This window comes from Poecilia reticulata, chromosome 17, assembly GCF_904066995.2.
Source record: "Poecilia reticulata chromosome 17, P_reticulata-male-v2, whole genome shotgun sequence".
Lineage (NCBI taxonomy): Eukaryota > Metazoa > Chordata > Actinopteri > Cyprinodontiformes > Poeciliidae > Poecilia > Poecilia reticulata.
The window spans coordinates 23,577,449-23,597,169 of NC_088846.1; the positions used below are offsets into that span (position 1 = coordinate 23,577,449).

Sequence of the window (19,721 nt, forward strand, 5' to 3'; positions counted from 1 at the left end):
TAAACAGGTATATGAACATTTTATTTACACAATATGCTTTTAATTAAACAGAACCATTAACATCTACAGGTCTGCTCTCACACCGAATCCCGGTACTGGAGGCGGTTCTGTCAGGGAGGTCAATCCGCCTGCCGGTTCACAAGAGAAACGGCCACTCCTACAAAACAATAGAAACAAAACAGGAAGGCGTAAAAGATGGAAAAGCAGACGTTTTTATCAATCTGATGTTGGTTGTGCGTACCTTGGTCCAGGTGGTGGGACTCGTCCGGCCTTCAGTTCGTCGATAATTTGCTCCATATCTTGTGGTGTGAGGTCCTCCTGAGGGAGAAATAAACCGTTTAGTGATCGGGATTCTGAGTTTGGAATAAGACTGCTTTCAGTTTTTTTTTAAATATATTTAAAAATAAGTTAGGCTAGCAGCAGTAGATGCCATTTTCAACTGACATGCTCAAAACCACAAAATATTTATATTAAAAATAGTAACAACATTTACTGATTGGTTATATTATTGTAAATTGTAAGCGTGAAAATTGTAGTTATGAGAATGTAAAATGTTTTATTTTGAAAGGCTCCCTGGAGGGTAACAACATTTAATGATTGGTTATATTATTGTGAATTAGGGGTGCGTTCACACTGCAGCCTGAAGTGACCCAATTCCGATTTTTTTGCCGGGACCGTTCACACTGCCAGTAAATGCGACCTGTATGCGTTCTGCAGTGTGAACGGGCAAAAGACCTGAAAGTGTCTCTCATGCGCACTAGAGGGCGCAATAGCGTCAGCATTCTCAGTGTTCTGCCAGCTGCCATAAAAAGAAGAAGTGCTCAGTGTTTGCGGAAGTAAACATGGAGGCTAACAGTGGAGCTTAGCTTACATTTTTGAAGTTGCTGTCCGGCCGGAGCCACATATTAACAACTTAATCCTCATATTGTCCGTCATGGTTGTTGTTTTTCTTCCCACTTGCACATATCAGGACGCAGAATAGTGAGATTTGTTGAGTATCAGTGACGTTCAGTTCGGATGAATGCGGCCTAGACGTTATGGTCGCATTTGAATCGGATACGTATCGGATATGGGTCACATTTGAAAAAGAATCCGACTTGTGCTGTTCACACTGCCGTGAAAAGATCGGATACAGGTCGCATTACGTAAAAAAAAAAAAAATCGGAAATGGGTCATTTCAGGCTGCAGTGCGTACGCACCCTATTATATTATTTAATTTCTCTTTGGGGTTTATAAAGTATTTTTGGATTTGAAATATTATGGAAAATACTTTTTTTCTTGTGATATAGGAAAGGACCAACATTTAGCTGCTTTTGTTTTCTGACACTGAAGTAGGGCTGGACAATATGGCTGAAAAACTTATCACAATATAATAATAATCATAACCATGATTATAATACATTTTATTTGTATAGCGCTTTTCTAAACACTCAGGACTCAAGTAAAAGCGTTTCATATAATTCAATATCAATAATTACTGATTAGTTTTTTGTTTAAATATTTTAAGTTACCAAACTGATGGCATGACCTTTCCTGTTTTATCCAGTTTTCACTCTGCTGTCTTTTATTTTTAAGCAGTTATGAGACACAGTAGCAAACTCTGAAACTGCTGCTGTGTCAGTTATTGGGCAGGTTGTTGCTGGGTAACCAAAGAGTGAGTGAGTTGCTAGGCAACCAAGGAGCGAGCGAGTTAGTTGATTCTACTCAGTTGCTTAGCTGGCATGGGGAGGCTAAAGTCTTTCCTCTGCCTACATCTCCCAGAATGCAGTTTGATCAGAGTTCAGTGAATAATCTTTGTTCTATAATATTGAACAATATATGTTATTGTTTTATTGTCCAGCCGTACCCTGTAGTGTATATTGCGATATGAAAAAATCATATCCAGCTTATGCTGCCATCTTGTTGGCAATTAATCTCCTTATGTGTATTTAAGAGTTATTCTCTGCAATTCGGATGTTTTTGCTATATATTGTACAGCCCTAATAGACTTTAAGGGTGCATTCACACCAGCCATGTTTAGTTCACTTTAATTGAACTCCAGTTCATTTGTCTAGAAAATTTGGCTCATTTGGGAAACTCTGGTCCACCTAGAAACCTAGGTCTGTAGTTGAAATGAACGCCAAATAAACCAGAGACCACTCTTAAAGCAGGAAATGCACTAAAGAGTAAGGCATTATGGGTAAATGCAACCAAAATAAGCATGTGAATCTAGAGCTGGCAGGAGAAATGGCTCATGTTTTTTTTTTACCTACACAAAACAGAAATCCTGCAATCACTAAAATCAGACACTACTCAATTTTTGTTTACACTTCATGAAGAAGGAAGATGCCCTCATATCTTCTTCTACGCCATCCTCAATGACGTATAAACATTTTTGGCTGAGGCAAAATTGGTTGATTTAATAGTATTTCCAAGGACAGTTAATTGTTTGCTTACATCCAATGTTGACTAAAACTTGCGTTATATAAAAAGATTGCTTTTAATTTCTGAGACTTTTTACTTTTTTTGCCTCAAACTCTAGTTAACTTTAAGTTTACAGCTCTTTCTCCTACTGGTAAATAACAGCTGAAATATTTAGAAAACACGGTCCGAGTAAACTGTAGCACACCTGAGCTTGACTCGGTGAAGCAGTGCTGATAGCTGCAGTCTATGCAGGCGTTCCTTACCGATTTACTCCAGGTTTCAATCTAATTTTGTTAATTTTGTTAAGACCGCCATCTGTGCGGAGCAGTCGAGCACTCACATAATAGTTGTCATTTATCTGGACCATTGGGGCGTTCACACAGGCGCCAAGGCATTCCACCTCTATCAGAGTGAACATCTTGTCTGCAGTGGTTTCTCCAACCTTGATACCTGTAGAGAACATAAGGAGAGAAACATGAACTGATGCAGCAACATTTGACAGTAAAGTATTAAACATCTCCTTGACTGCAAGTAAAAAAATGTTGGTGTTGCCTTCTAAATGTCTGTATCTCTATATTGTTAGTTGATACAAACAATATATATACTGTGGAACTATTATGAAAATTCACTGAACATTTTTATTCTCCCATTTGGGTCTCTGCTGCTTCTAAAAGCAGCCCTGTCGAATATTAATTTAAAAAGCCATTTTTTGGGCAGTAAATTGATGCTTTTTGGAGTCTTAAAAACGTGCCATTTCAAAAACCACCTCATTAAGGATTCATGGATTTTTTTTTTAATTGTCATACCACCTTTGCATATTTGTGGTACGAAAGTCGGACTCAGGTCCCCGATTGATAAATAAACAAAGTAATTTATGTGACATATAGATATGTAATTTAAAAAGTGTGTGTGTAAATAATTTACCAGATGAAGCTGAATTAGGTGTCACATTCTACAGGCATTGTGCCGTTTCCTTGCAACCAACGCAAAGCTCCAGCACGTTTGATGAGCTGGTTTTATGGCAGTACAATGGATGCTGGAAAAGACAAGTCTTTTGTTGTCAACTTCCCATCCAGAAACCACTTGCTGCAGTCTTGTTGGTTGTGCAGGAGTCTCTACTAATGCTTTTCAAAGAAGAGCGGTTGGATAATTGTGCAACCGCTGTTTGCAGCCATTTTCATGTGCGAGTGTAAATGTTGAGTTGGGGGGGGGGGCGTGGCCAGAAGCAGATTATTAGCATACAAGTGACAAGACGCCCAGAGCAGCTCAGACTAAAATCATTATCGAAGAATGATTTTGTGCAAAAAATACATAATGAACTTGTCGCCCAAAATATATATATCGCCCACAGACCTATCCTAACCTGTAGTATAACAGGTCACCTTTAATACTGTTTAAACCTGTATATTTGCATGTTTGTACTCACTGTTTATTCAGTTTATAAGTGATTAAAAACTTCTGCAGTCACCTGCATTTTCATGTCTTTATTGGTTTGTTTCTCAACCTTAAAATGTAAAATCCCTCTCTTACCCAGCTTGTTCTGGATGGCCTCCAGGATGCTGTCAGAGTTGCAGAGCATGCAGGGGGTTGTCGTGCAGATCTGAATGAAGTATTTTCCCACAGGTTTACGCAGAAACATGGTATAAAATGTTGCAACTTCATACACTCGCATTGGAGCGACGCCCAGCACCTCAGCCACCTGAAAAAAAATAAATAAATAATTACAAACGTTCATAAAAACCCACTATTTAATTTCTATTTTTAGGTTCTAAAATACATTTTGTGCAAATGTTTGCATTGTGGAGCATCTTTATTTAGAAGCAGTTGGTAGTTTAACCTTTTTAACTTAAAATATTTTGAGAGCCATTGTAGGAAGTCCAATAACTGGGTTTGCAACTAAAGACTACTTGGAAATTATTGATTGATCAATTATTCTAACAATTAATCAAATATAAAAGTGGCACATTCTGCAGATTTTTAATCTAAGCCTGTTTTCATACAATATTAGAAATACCATAAAAGCTGGTAATAAACCAAACTGAATTATTCTTAAATAAGAAAAACATGGCATTCCTTTGTAGCGAAACACAACAGTCATTTTGACCCTCAGCCCAGATAAATAATCATTTAGAGCCACAAAAGTTACACGACCTTTTGAGAAAAAGAGCCTGTCATTTCTGAGAAGTATCTATGGTAGGTAATCTTTTCTCCTTCTTATTAACATTTTTAGTTTTTAAAACAAGGAGGGAAAAAAAGGTAACATTTTGAAAATCTTAATATTTGTGATTATTTTATTTTTCTGTATTTTTGGGAATGTTTTGTCCAGCAATTTCAACTTTTTTGTAAATAAAGCTTAAAAAATTACAACAGACTGCAACTTTTTGAAAAATGTGCAACAAAATCAGTAATTTGAGAAAAACATTTTTTTTTTAAACAAACATTGCATCATCCTAAATTTCCGCCCTCGGAAAGTATCGATTTTTCATCGATCCTTTAAACTAGCGGTTCTCAACGTGGGCGGTACCGCCCCCCAGGGGGCGTTCAGAGGACGGCAGGGGGCGCTGGCGGACATTTTTACAAAAGGGGGGCGCTGGGATGCCTTTGGGGGGCGTTTGGTCGAAGGTAAACTTTACACCTTAAATCCACAACAATACCAGTTCAGACTTTGAGCAACTTGGTAAAACTGTATTGTGTAACATTAAAACATGCTTGGCTGCTGTATCCATGGCAGCTCTTCTTCTATTCAGTGTTTGTAGCTTCATGGCGCAGCTCCGCTCCGCATCAGCGTTACACCGGCTGATGACGCTGCTGTGATTCACTTTGTCTGGTATTTATGTGGGCTACATATGTTTGGGCAGTTCTGTGATCATGTCAAAGCAGCAACTTATATTAAAAAGTGTTTTATTTTCGTTTGAAAGCTGCACGCTACCATGGAAGGACAACAGAAAATCGCTCTTATAAACATGTAATTATTAAAATCACGATATCCTGACTTTGTATCCCTCTGAAAAATGAACCCATTTAAATAAAGAAATCCCTCCATGAGTGATGCCACGATAGAGAGCGTTCATTTTATAGCGTTAACACGGAGCTGTAAGTGGTCCGGCGTGAAACGGGTTTGATGGAACAACGGTACCACAGCACTTTTAAATTTCAATAATCAGAACACCAAAATTGTTTCCGTTGTTTTAAAAGTCTGCCTTTTCCCCATCGATATGTTTCCCGACCGCCCTGCATCTTAGGGAGTAAAAAAAAAAAAAAAACGCGCGCACATTGCGCAAAACTCTGAAACACGAGAAGCGGGCAAAACGGAGCGACGAACTAGATGTGAATTATGGCATAAAAACAGAGAATCCGACGCAGAACAGTGAAAAAAATCAACACATGATGTGAAACACATGACAATTAGGCGGCGCAGCAGGTGATGAGTGAAAATTACTGATGGTCAATAAACGATCAAATAAATCTAGCAACAGGAAAGAAACTAAAGTGGACATAGCAATAAACCGAGAGAGGATAATACTAATCAAATGAAACTAAATGGAAATGAATGAAGAACAAAATGCAAGAATAAACTAAGAAACTAAAGTAAATTCGGAGGAATAAACTGTTATGGCAAGACCTTTATGGCAAGAGCAATAATTAATACAGAGGACTTTATGGCAAGAATAAACAGACACTATTTCCAGATAAAAGGTAAAATAATATTGTTGAAGTGCCATGGGTAGGGGCGCAACTATACATTATTCAGGTGGATGCGAAAACATAAATCAGCGCCCCCCAACGAAGAAACGTAGAAACATACGCTCCCCCCCGCGCGCTACATTTACCCCGTTATGTGCGCGAGGTGAAGCAGCGTAAGGCGCGCTGAAGTGTACGGGAAAACATAATCGGTGTGCCGATTCAAAACATCTACAATAATGATAGTAACATTAATAATAAAATAATTGTCAGTGCAAAGTAGTCTACAAATTTTTTGGTGGGGGGCGGTGAGGGACCTGGATAAGGGCTAGGGGGGCGCTGGGCCGAAAAAGGTTGAGAAACACTGCTTTAAACCATAGGGGTCCATAGACTTAGCTCTTTTTAACGTCTAGTTTGTTAAGGCGTAGCAGCAAGACCCCGCCTCCCTCAGTCTCACTTTCAACTTGAGCTTAAAGTGCACATTACATTACACACCAGGTTTTTTTTTATTGTGTTAATAGGCCAAGTATAACCGGAGTTATGCTAAAATTAGTAAACCATATTTTTCCGAATGTCAGAAATGTCAAAAGCGCCGCCATTCCGCGGCTTTTCCGATTATGTGAGAGGGACTGAGCTTCCAAACGTACAAAACGAAACATTAGATTCCTGTGTTTTTGGACATGTAAAATCTTCAATAAATAACGATGGGCTGTATTTTGTTGCTGAGAAACAAAGTAAAGTTGCGCAAGTAACCGTGAAAGAGAAGCGTAAAGGAGTAGCGGCGCGAACGGAGCAGCTGAAAAAGCAGTGACATCGCGAAATTAATGCAAATTTCGACTGGTAGCATTCACTTCGTAATTAGTTTTTACCTTAGCGGTTTCTGTTCTGTATATAAAGGATTACCTGAATAATCAACATGGGTTGTTAACATCCGAAGCGGGCGCGCAGCGGCGCTGTGTTTTGAGCAGGAAGACGAAGAGGAAAAACCCGCAGCCGGAATCCGCGGCGCAGTGAGGATTTCCATGACAACAATGGCTGATCGATCATTCTTATTAGCAACAAACGAAGAGTATCAGAGACTGAGAGCACTATGAGATCCTGGCAGTCTGAGAGGCAGCTACTCAGATCCAAACAGGGGAATAGCGGCACTGCAGGGAGTCGATCACTACGGGGTGAGGCGGAGCCACGACTTTAGCAGCTAGTAGTAAACAGCTTACAGCCACGGCTAACTCCGGGAGCCAAGGTAGAAAAGCCTTTTTTTCCCCATAATGTAAAAGACTGCATTTATGCAGCCACAGTGTCCAAAAGAAAAAACGTAAGTGCAATCATTTGCATATTGAGAGTCTACAGAGGCTGATAATCTCCCCACTCTGCTCCTGGATTACCGTTTAAACTTTTGAGTTTTATGTCAAATCCACACGAATTAAATGACAGAAACTAATTCTCTCACTGCATCTTTGATTCAGTTTGTCCAGCTGCAGACTGTTAGACTGTCCAATCAGTCAGGTATTGTGTAATTAGTGCTTTTAATCAGTTTTCAGTTAACTAAATTCAAGTCTATGGAACACAAAATGTCACTAAAATCACTCTGTCCTAAAATCTTTCAGAAAATTGTAAAAATGCACTGAATCGTATCGGATTGTATCATATCGTTCAACAAATATCGTGATACATATCGTATCGTGGCCAGAATATTGTATTGTATCGTATCGTGAAATTATTGTATCACCACACCCCTACTGGCTAATGTAATTATTCGATTTAACAAGAAACGAAACACTAAAACCTGCATTTGTCATTATAACTCTATTTAAAATCATTCACTGACCAAAGTTATTAAGAGGAATTAATGATTGTTCCTGATTTATAAAAAACAATCAGAAAATTTTGAAAATCTCTCACAAGATGTCAAATCTTCACATTTTTCATCAGAACAAATGCTATTTAAATTATATACAGCAGTCAGTAGATTTTAGGGGATGAGAACATAAAACTCTATAAATCCAGTAGTTTTCATGATATTTTGCCACTTAAAATAAAAACTCAACAGAATCTGTATCTGCAAACATAAAATTGTATCAAATGGATTTTCTTTTTGCCTCAGAAACTATAAAAACCAAACAAATGCTTCACTGTTGGTGAAATTTCAAGCACCTTTCTTTTTTTAAACCAATGATTAATTCAATCAGATGATCAGAATCTTTACTCAGAGGCCTAAAGAGATGACAAAGTCGGTTTGTTTGTGTCTTTTCTGCTCATTACAAAGTGGAGCGAGTTTGAAAGAGAGAGGCTTTAGAGAAATTACTGTGCCTTGTTCATGGCAGAGATGGGGAGCCATCCATGTTGCCTTTGGGCCAAATCCAAGACCGGGATGGTGGCGGCTTGCTTGTGTCCTTCGGGATACATCGAGAGGATCGCATCAATCCTCTGCAAAAAAAAAAGACAGAGGATCCTTAATAACACTGTTTTGTTGTTTTTCTTTCTCAACTTGTAATCAGAAGATCATAGTGTTCAGATGTTTCTTATGAAAGCAGACATTTTCAAAGAAGTTTTAGTTTTGAAATATTCAAGCTATTCTTCATTAACAAGCAGCTCTACAGAAAAATAAAAGTTTCACCATAAAAATTATTGCAAACAAAATGTAAGAATATAGAGCTGGGCGATAAATTGATTTTATCGGTTAATCCAATTTTTTGTTTCTGAAGATTCATTTCTTTGGAAAATCTTCACTTTTTTCACGATGCACTCATTGTGCAGGTTAGAGTGATGTCAGCGTGCCCAGGGAGGCCATCTTGTTTCACAAGCATGTTGACAGATTTTATTTGGAATCTGAATTAAAGTCAACTCTATGATGGAATGAAGGCATACATTTCTTTTTTAATTATAAGAATAAAATAATATTATTACATAATATAAAGTCCTACAAAATTAAAGTTGAAATACCGTATTTTCCGCACTATAAGGCGCACCGGATCATAAGGCGCACGTTCAATGAATGGCCTATTTTAAAACTTTTTTCATTTATAAGGTGCACCGCATTATAAGGCGCATAGAATAGACGCTTCAGTTTGGGTTGCCGATTTGTACTCTATTATTATACATCCACATTTGTAAAGAAGTGGTCCCCAAGTACTTTGTCTCTCTTCCCCCGCCCCTCCACCCCCCCTGGATTTAAATGTATTATCAAACTTTATTAACAAACCAGCGTTTTGACAACTATCCCAGCATGCACCGCGCACTTCTTCTTCTACGGGGCAAAATGAAGTCGGCGGCTGCTTACCGTAGTTGCTAGACCTGTTGTGGCTCAATATTGGTCCATAAATAAGGCTCACCGGATTATAAGACACACTGTCGGCTTTTGAGGAAATTCAAGGTTTTTAGGTGCGCCCTATAGTGCGGAAAATACGGTAATACAAAATAAAGTAAAAATTTTATGAGAACTGAAACACAGAAAATAAAAATGTAAGCATCTTGTGAAGTTATACTTTGATATAGGTTTTACAAATATTTGATATAAATCCTTAATCTTTTATCACATCAGCATTAAATTATAAACAGTAGTAGGACTTTGAAATGATTGTGCAAATAATTATGTCCATTTCAAAGAAAGATTTACACAAACTGAGCTGATAACGTTTTCCCTCATTGAAACAACTTTCTCGTAATTTTAATTATGTTTTTTTTTTCTAGTAAAATTGTGTCTTTTTGTGCTATTACTATATTCTTGTAAGTAAACAAAAATGTTGATAGCCTGGCTGTAATTCTGCACTGTACAACTCAGAGAAGCTAAAGATACATTTTGAAAATATTTTCTGTAATTTCATTTTGTAGGAGGAAAAAAACCTAATTGATTAAAATTGGAAATCAGACTTCATACCGTCTTGATCTCGTTAGTTTTTATGCTTTTAATCATTCGGGGCAACATTTAAGTTTTTATACATTTATTTTCTTTTTATTAGATTTTTATTTGGCAGCAAGGAAGAGAAGCATGAGGAAAGAAAACAAACAAAAATCTACATTTGTTAATTCTAATAAATGTTCTGCTTGTGCTGGATGAATAAAAAACAACGGATATGAGATCTGATATGAAAAAATCCAAGATTTTATTTTTATAATATACCGCTGGCCCTTTAACAACATTTGTTATTGTCAGGAGTTAGTTGCTTTTTTTCCTCCCAAGATCTAGAAAAACATGTAAATAAACCCACTGGGGAGCAGATCAGACGTCAGAAGCCGTTCTTACCTTTTTGTTTTCTGCTGTGAACTCAAACGGAGTGTCAGAGTTGTTGTCAGGCGTGTCTCTGTGCTGAAGCAACAACAAAAAATATAGAACACATACTGGGTTATAAAGAGTTCATGCAGTCTCCACCAAACATATAACAACAAAAATTCTGGGGGAAAAAAAAAAAAAAAAATCACCTCAAAAGGTCAAAAATTATTACATTAAAAAGCTGATTCATAGCAGCTACTTTAATGCTTAAATAGTTTGTTTACAAAAGATTAACCAGGATGGCGCCATGGAAGCCCAGAGAGGAAACAGGTGTTTTTCTCCAACCACAGAAAGGAGGAGATGAATAACAGACAATTATTTCTGCTTCTGCACACACTGCCCCCTTGTGAGCAGCAAATGCCCCTTTGTGCAACTTTAAAAAATGTAAATAATAAGAAGAGTCTTGGCTGGTTTTTGTTGTTAAAATGTCTCCGTCAACAAGAGAAATACACAAAGATGCAAGTTTCTGATGGATGTGATGTTTGTCTGAGCGCCTAACAGGTAATAAAGGTTATTCCCTGGATAAAAAGGGAACAATCGGAAAAATCAGCGCTCCTGGGATTAAGCTAGTAAAAACATGGTGCAGAGTGAGGCGGGGGTCATAATTTCTCTGCACTGTTATTGGCTGATGAATTTGGAAGATTTAATATAATGTAATCCTGAGAGACTGCGACAGACTGGCGACCTGTCCAGGGTAACCCCGCCTCTCGCCCGGAACGTTAGCTGGAGAGGCACCAGCACCTCCTGACCCCACTGAGGGACAAGTGTGTTAGAAAATGGATGGGTGGATGGTAATCCTGAGAGTCGTTCACAAAATTCAGCTTCATTTCTACACAAAAAAAAAAACAATGCAGGTGCTAAATCTAATTTTTTTCTAAGACTGCACTGAATTTTGAACATTTTAGGAAAATAAACTGATCCAAAGATTAGATAATCGTTGAATTATCACGGAGACTGAACTCAGGATAAGATCTGGTTAGAAGAATAATAAGAGAGCCAGTGAGATTATTTAATATTGTTTACTGTACCTTTGTGCTTAATAAAGATAACTTGAGCTGCTCATGTTCAAAATTATGCAATAAAATAACTTTTGACCATTTTTGACTATTAAAGTGACTTTAATTTGACTTTTGTTTTGCTAAAAGTGTCTCGTGCTTACACTGTTTTATGTTGGAAGCAAAACAAAACAAACCTGTAGAACAATATCCAGGTCATGAATAAGCCCAAGTAATCAGTAAAATAAAAAAAAAAACTATTTTCGATTCCAAAACAAATAAAACACCAACTCTGTTTTTGAATCTACACTAAATTTGTCTAAAATATTTCAAATTTAAATTATTTTTGCACAGGCAAAACTAAAAGAATTCACTACTTTTCATATTTAAAATTTTATTTAAAAATATATTGCCCTGAGTACTTTCAACTTGGCAATTTTATCCAGACAACACTGAGTATATAATGATAAAAATAAGGACCCTGTCTAAGATCATGTCCTGGATATTGATTTGAAACTGGAAAACTCACCACAAAGATGCCTCCAGCTCCAGCTCGAGCGGCAGATCGATGCAAACCTCTGACCTGCCTGGCCTGCAACGCAGAGGAAGACAGGTAAAATATAAATAAAAAAAATAACCTAACCTACAAAAATATATATGCTTAGCTAGCAGGATTAGTTACAATCTCATTTACGGTCAAGTCTAATTTTTAAACTGATAATTTGGAAAATAAAAACCCCAGTAAACATAAAGCACTACAAACACAGAACCACTATTTGCAAAAACTTATTTATGTATTTGGCTCAACTGTTTAGTTTGTTGGGGGGTTTTCAGTTTGTTTTTTTCAAATTGGAGTCTGCACACAAGTCCTGTTTCTACACAAAACTATACGATGAATTAAAACTATATGATGCAAACTGTAGAGACTAAAACGATACGCTGATCATGTAAAAACAATGTTAGCATTTAAGGTTAGATTGTAAAAGAAATTCTAAAAATTTAGCATTGTTCTGTAAGAACCTTAACCATCATAGGACATAAACAAGAATAGCAGAAGTCACTCATTCAACCACTGGCAACATTTTAAATGATATTTACTTAAATTTTTATATTAGCAACGTTTCACACGGTAGCATAAACCAATATTTAATATTTAAGTACGGATGGTACGGTTCTAATACTTATACAGTTATATTTATTTACTTTGCTTAATCGACGTACAATTGCGTAAATCAACACCAAAAACTCCTGTTCAGCTGTAAATCCGAAGTCAATCACACAAATCATTAACGTATCGAATTTGTCTGCTAATATGTACGTTTGGATTAGATATACCGTTATGCAGTCTTGTTTGTCAAGCTTTCAAATTGTAAATATCTGATAGTTTGATGCTATGCTACCTGCTACTGTCACTGTTATCAAACGCTGCTTAGCTTAGCCTAGCCTAGCCTAGCAGTACGGGCTACATGTCCTTGTGAAGAGTCACAGCACTTCCTCTCCAATCTGCAGAGCAAACAGTTTCTGATTGAGATAGTTCACATTTGCGAAAAACCCCAAACTTACTGCCTGCGAAACAGCAGATCGAACTGCAGAAGATAAAAACATCCTGAAGCTTCGAGTTCGTGTTAGCAGTAGAAGGACGGGACAGCAGTAGCTGCGGCGGCGGCGGACATCAACACCGGCGCTCGATTAGTACGGTCTGACGTCACATGCTGCGTTTCTCAGTTTCTGTGCAACTAAATCAATCCCAGATTAACCGCTTGCTTTAAAACTTTGTTTTATAAAGTGCCTTGAAATATTTTTTTTATGAATTGGTACTATATACATACACTTTTATAAAATTGAAGTATAAGTAAATTGATTTAGCAGTAGATATTGTGTTAAAATGTTATTACTGCAGTTTAATACATAATTTATCCAATAGTTTTACTTTATGAAGCTGAATTTGTCAATTTATTTACACAATCCCATGTAAGGTAATTGTAAATCATCTCAAGAGAATGTTAAAAACAGAAAATATGACATTTTATATCTAAAATGAACACATTGTAAACACTAAACCAGGGATGTCCAAAGTGCGGCCTGGGGGCCATTTGCAGCGCTTGGACTGATTGCCTGTGGCCCTTGACTTACATTTCAAGAACGATACAAATTTGCCCTCTGCCTCCTCAAATCTGCTTGAAATTATTTTATTAACCTTGGCTAAGTACAAGTTTTTTCAAAGAATGAGCCACTGAAATCCTTATTTTATTGCTCAGAAACAACATTTTGTTCTATATTTTTCCAATTGACACCAAAAACAAAATAACCCAAATTAATTTATTTTAATAAGGCAAACCTGCAAAACCCTATTGAAGTTTTGCATCTATAATAATTTACACATCCATTCCCAACAAATCTGACTACCTTATTTGTATAACTAAAGCGTCACGTGCTTAATTGCTCCATAGCTTATCACAGCGGCGTTCAACTTCAGAGGCCAAAATATTAAATACATTTAAAATGCAAACATTTAGAGTTTTTTTTCCCCTGTTTTTTACCTTTACTTGCTTCATAATAAATGTTTTTTTCTAAACTTAATCACTGCAAGGACACTAAGTTTTACCAAGTATTTTTGATCTAGCTTGTGATGTAAATATTTTTATAAACTTAAAATTATGCAAACCTAACTTACAAGTAACTTTTCAAGAAACTATAAGAGCTTGGTTTAAATCAATAATTCCTTAATATTGATTTTTAAAAAGTACTTGTTCCATTGGCAGATTATTTCACTTACAGCAATACATTTTTCCCTTTTTATAAGTGAATAATCTGCCAATGGAACTGGTACTTTTTCACCATTAAAGAATTATTGACTTAAAACAAGATCCTATATCTTGCTGAAAAGCTATGCGTAAGTTAGTACACTTGGAATAAGACAAAACTAATATATTTGCACTTGAAAGTAGACCAAAAATACTTGGTAAGATTTTGTGTTTATTGCAGTGAAGAAAAACAAACTATTTCAAAAAGTTGTTTTCTATTTGGTTGGGACGATTGTGGTTAGTTAGTTAGTGGGCCGATCAAAATTATTTCAAGAGCCACAAGTGGCCCCCATGCCACAGTTTGGACTCCCCTGATATACCAGTAAACAGCTGCTGCTTCCTGTGTTTTTTCCTCATGAGCGCGCATTACCGTCCCTCTGAAAACAAACATCAGCCTGAATCCACAGCACTCATCCTGCAGCATACCACGCCTTCCTCCTCCTCCTCATCTTCCTCCTCCGCCAGCCTTTGGCTTGGAAACATAATGTGATCAGCATGCCAGCGGAGGCCCATCCAACCAAAAAGTGGGAGTGCTCCATCCCGCGAGCCGATTGGCTGTCCTGACACTAAGCAGATTGAGGGAGCAGTCTGCAGATCTGGGATTAGAGGTGGGTCTTTATGCACGCTGAATTGTGTTGCTTCATTGCATTAGGCCTTGTTCTCACTTCACCCTGCAGGATTCACCAGAAAAGACTCAACATTAAAGACTCGGCTTGTCTGCTTCTGAGCCTCCAAAATGGTTGTTCCTGAATCTGAAGGAGAGTTGTACCACCCTCCTCCTGACCTACAGAGGGATGCACATGTGCCTGATTTCAGCTCCTATTTGGGGATGTACAAGAAGTCTCTGGAGAATCCAGAAGGTAGGTCAGACTCCCCACTTCTCTGAGCCTCCAAACCGTTTCAGGCTGAGGATGATATACCCCATTTAACAAACACGCAAGAACCAAATAATCTTAAATTGACCCTCAGTAACACAACATGGAGATTAAAATATTAGTCTCTTAACTAAAAAATTGTCCTCAAGTAAGATTGGCACTACTTCAAAATATTTTTACTCAAGTAAAAGTAAAAAGTAGCTGTTCAAAACAATTACTCAAGATTAAAAAAGTATTTGGTAAAAAGTCTACTCAAGTACTGAGTGACTGATCAAATTATCAATCATTCCATATTTAAAAATTACACCATCAGATGGATCAAGTGGAAATTTTGGTATTGTAAGGACAAAAACGACAATAATTCATTTAAGTAAAATAAAATTTTTCCAAATCAGTTTCTTTCAATAAAAAAAACTTATGAAGTTTTAACAAAAACTACAGGTGTGTGTCTGAGTCTGGTGGATTTTTGTTTAAAAAATAATTTGTTTTTCATGTAGAGAACCCGGGAATTTTAGTCAAGCGTAGTGATACTTCATAATAAAATTACTCGACTACAAGTAAAAAGTACACATATTAAAAATATTCCTAAAGGTACAGCATTTCAAAAAAGTTACTTAAGTAAATGTAATTGAGTAAATGTAACTAGTTAATACCCAACTGTGCTCTTAACTCTCTTATTGTTGTCTTCTTTGTTATAAAGCTTCATTTTATGTCAAATTAAAAACTCTGGGTGTTTTGAGTTGTTTACAGATTCTGAAAATTTGGAGTCTAAACTTTCCAATTATGTCAAACACACGTAAATCAAAAAAGAAATCTTGTTGTGTGCATTAATATTTTATTTGCAATTTAAAAACATAATAAAAGAAAAATAAACTTTCGTTGCTTTGACACAAATAAATATCATCTGCACCACTAAATATAAAAATTATCCATCCATTTCTATCAACTGTATTTATTTGTTGATTAAATCAGTTTAATAGACACAATAACTGCTGACGAGTGATCAGAGCATTATAAGCAAGCAAAAAAAACAAACAGTTCTTCTCACCAGACACGTTAACGGCACAGAGCCGTTCAAAAGAATCGAATCGTTAGCTAAATTACACATCTATACTCCCAGAAGGTATAACTTAGCTTTCTCCGATCATTTAAGTTGTTTTCTCTTCAGTTTGTCTTTTGAGTGACCTGCTTTTAAGCCACTTATCCATTATTATTGTAATAATGGATAAGTGGCTAGTAAGCTAGTTGTAGCGTCGCACTTTGAGCTGACGTCACGGTAAAATAAACAGCCGTTTACCTGCAGTACCTCGAGGACCACTAGGGGGTGCCCGCGGACCACCGCAGCTTGAAAAAAACTGCTGTATTTCATTACATTTCACCCTAAAGCGAGTCCTAAAATGTGAATCTATTTCAGCGTTCTGGAAGGAGGTTGCAGATGAGTTCTTCTGGAAGAAACCAGCCACCGGTCCAATGCTTCAGTACAACTTTGACGTGACAAAGGGCAACATATTCGTCAAATGCATGGAAGGAGCCAAAACCAACATGTGCTATAACGTCTTGGACAGACATGTGAGGGAGGGGAACCTCGGCGAAAAGGTCGCCTATTACTGGTAAGCAAAAAGTAAAAAATACAAACCGCCAGGGTAAAAAATACAAAGGTACTGATTTGAACTTTGTCCGATATTCCAGTCAAAACCAACTGCTTGTTTTTATTAATTAAATATTGTTTATATTGACGATAAATTATTGCGATCAACGATAATATTGATGTTTTGAGACTATTTTCAAGTTATATAATGGTAATGGTATAACAACGCAAGGACACATTCTCAAAAATTAATGTTAGATTCTAATTCATATTTAACACTGGAACTGGAAGACATTTTAATCATCAAAAATAAACAAAACAACAAACAAAATTAATTATAAAATGACTGTAAACAACATTGTCAGTCAAATAAACAGGTAGGTGAGGCCAAAGCACCAGACTGAAGACTTTTGCTATCCAGTTTTTGGTAGAAAGATAAAAACAATAAATAATGCAAATAAAAATCATTAAATTTGTTTTGTTGTATCATGTGATTAATTGAATTATTGCAACCGGAAACTAAACCATTGTTTAGTTCCATTTTAGCGTTTATTAGCTGTGTTGGTAGATTTTATTTTTTCATACTTTGGTAAATTTTTAGGCGCAGAAGTCAAAAAGTAAATGTTTTGTGAATAATAACACATCGGGAACAAACTCAACAGTATTAAAAAAAAAAAAAAACTAAAAAAAACCCTATGCAATTATTGTTTATTATTGTTGCCAGAGTCAGTTTTAACCAACTGACTGGCGTTTTTTCCCCAACTTTTGCTGCCGCCATTTTGCAGACTAGCGTAGCGTAGCCGCCAGCAGTAATTTGCCGACAACTGACATAAACTGCTTGTGTGTGAAAAAGAGAAATAAAATCATAAACATCTACAATTTCAGTAAGTTTTAGTTTTTTTAAACACACAGTATAATTCCAGTTAGTTTTCCCCATTAATTACAATTTTAATTTATTTCAGTTAACAAAATTGTTTTCTCATCTTCAGTTTTTGTTATTTTGTTAGTTGTAGTTGCTTAGTTGTCCCACTTTACATCGTTTTCAGCTTTTTATCTACCTGCTGTACAGTCTATTGTTTCCGCAACAATACATGAAGGCAGATATTTGCTTTGTCAACTGCAGAAGCTTTTGCAAACAAGAAGCAGTTGCTCTACCAGCTCAGCAGCATAGGGGTTCAGTGGAACTTGGCCACACTGCAGATCATCCAAGCATTTTAATACTGTTTGCACCAAATAAAACAAAACCCCACACATTATATGTGCTGGCTGCAAACGCTTTTCCTGCACAGTTTCCAGAAGCGTAGAACGGTCGATCTGCTAGCTTACAGTGACTGCTGCATGGTTTGTTTTGACCATCATCTAAACTGTTATGACTAAAGGTTGGATTTTGATGACAGAAAGTATTTAAATATCTGATTAAGGGTTTAATCAGACAAAACATAACAACAAAGGGAAGTGCAGAAATGTGTAGGAAGACGTTTAGCTGAAAAATATTCCAGACACAAAGTATTTTGACTCTTTCACAGCTATTGTACCTTTAATCACATGAACAAAACACTTTATATTAAGATAAAATGAAGTAAATTTAATAAATAAATAAATAAATTTACAATTCCTCTCTTGCATCAGGCTTTAAAGAGTGATATACAACTACAGCGCTAGATAGCTAGCTGTCTGCTTGGCTATCTAGCTGCATATCTAGCTAGCTAGATAGCGAAGTAGATAGCATTCTAACCTGGTAACCACCTAAATTGCAATCTAATTATCTGTTTAGCTTGCTACATAGAGCCATCTAACTATCTGTCAATTTAACACTCCAAATTAGCTAGCTTTCAAGCTAGACATTAGCTTAGGTAGTTAGCTGTATGGTTAGCCAAGCTACATATAGACATCTATTGAAAATGGGAAAAAGCTAATTACAGTAGAGATAGCTACAGTAGAGACTTTTTTTTAACTTATAATTTAATCATATTTATTAACATTTATAGTCTTAAACCTACTTACATTAAGCTACATTATTATGACAAAATTGATCAAATTTGTGTAATTTAATATCAATATCAAGCACAACTATATAGAGGAAAAAATGAGACTGAAGCAGAACAACAAATGACAACATGGTGCAAAATTCACTACATTCACTCCCAAATTTGAGGGTTTTATTCAGATTAAAGCAATTTTTAATGCAAAAAGAGAATTTGAAGAAAGTTATGGAAGGGCAACAGTTGTTTAAGGATAAAAAAAATGGGTCAAATAAATAATGTCATCATTTCTGTTATGTAACAGTAACACACTAACTGGGCTACTGAACATATTTTGTAAATAACAGCTGCTTTTATTTTACTGTAAAGTCAGAAAGTTTGAGATTTCAGAGATGTTACATTTGCCATTCCATCACTGATTCCTCATTTATTCCATCATATTTTCAGCCTGATTGTTTTTGCAGCGCTCTGTCCTACATTAGTTTTACTATGAATCTGTCTGCTGCCTTGCAGGCACAATGACAAGTGGTTTTGTAAATAGCTGTCCTGACAAACATCCAAGCCAAATATAGACTTAGTAACAACTGGACCTGATTGACTCCACTATGAACTCCATGCTCTCACAATGCTGCACTGCGTCACCATTTTGATAATTTACCTGTTTTATGTGCACTAATGCAGTTTCCTGACTAATAGATGCTGATTCTGTCCCTCTCTGGTTCAGTCAATATAATAAAACCTCTATGTTTTCAACGAGTATTCAGAGTAAATCTCACGTTATTTTTGCCAGCACACAGGATCTTCAGAATGCTACATGAATCAAATACAGAAATAATCGTTTTGTTGTTTTTACAGGGAGGGGAACTCACCTGAACATCACACGAGTATCACCTACAGCCAGATGCTGAGTCACGTCTGCCGCTGTGCCAATGTGCTCAAGAGGATGGGTGAGAAAGTCACCACAGCAAAATTCTATACAATATTGAATTACTGACAGTAAATCAATGTAAAAAAAACTCACGTATTGAATGTAACTTTAAAGTAACATTAAACTAAACTACATTTTTGTTGATTTTACTCTGCTTCCCATTGTTATTTGCTAGCTAGAACACCAGTTAGGCAT

At 36.5% G+C, this 19,721-nt stretch overlaps 2 protein-coding genes across 2 annotated transcripts in view; one reads left to right on the forward strand and one right to left on the reverse strand.

Moving 5' to 3' along the window:
• On the reverse strand, nucleotides 1–13,060 carry ndufv2 (NADH:ubiquinone oxidoreductase core subunit V2). The gene is made up of 8 exons (XM_008434323.3): nucleotides 12,913–13,060; nucleotides 11,879–11,941; nucleotides 10,328–10,390; nucleotides 8,395–8,511; nucleotides 3,934–4,102; nucleotides 2,744–2,853; nucleotides 242–318; nucleotides 1–157 (listed from the first exon to the last, which is right to left on the reverse strand). Exons 1-8 carry the CDS (start codon nucleotides 12,952–12,954, stop codon nucleotides 64–66), a joined length of 735 nt encoding a protein of 244 aa, XP_008432545.1. The 5' UTR covers nucleotides 12,955–13,060; the 3' UTR covers nucleotides 1–63.
• The window catches only part of acss2l (acyl-CoA synthetase short chain family member 2 like), a 23,278-nt gene continuing 15,504 nt past the window's right edge, over nucleotides 11,948–19,721 (forward strand). Inside the window, exons 1-5 of the mRNA XM_008434321.2 lie at nucleotides 11,948–11,962; nucleotides 14,514–14,761; nucleotides 14,831–15,013; nucleotides 16,443–16,638; nucleotides 19,454–19,545. Coding sequence (XP_008432543.1) covers nucleotides 14,890–15,013; nucleotides 16,443–16,638; nucleotides 19,454–19,545 — 412 coding nt within the window. The 5' untranslated portion in view covers nucleotides 11,948–11,962; nucleotides 14,514–14,761; nucleotides 14,831–14,889. The remainder of the gene's footprint in view (nucleotides 11,963–14,513; nucleotides 14,762–14,830; nucleotides 15,014–16,442; nucleotides 16,639–19,453; nucleotides 19,546–19,721) is intronic.

Excerpts from the sequence above, each read along its gene's own strand:
- ndufv2 (XM_008434323.3), bottom strand. The coding sequence starts at position 12,954 with ATGTTTTTATCTTCTGCAGTTCGATCTGCTGTTTCGCAGGCA. Across the intron at positions 10,391-11,878 it reads GAGCTGGAGGCATCTTTGTG|CACAGAGACACGCCTGACAA; the intron begins GTGAGTTTTCCA and ends TTGTTGCTTCAG. Across the intron at positions 8,512-10,327 it reads TCACAGCAGAAAACAAAAAG|AGGATTGATGCGATCCTCTC; the intron begins GTAAGAACGGCT and ends TTTTTTTTGCAG.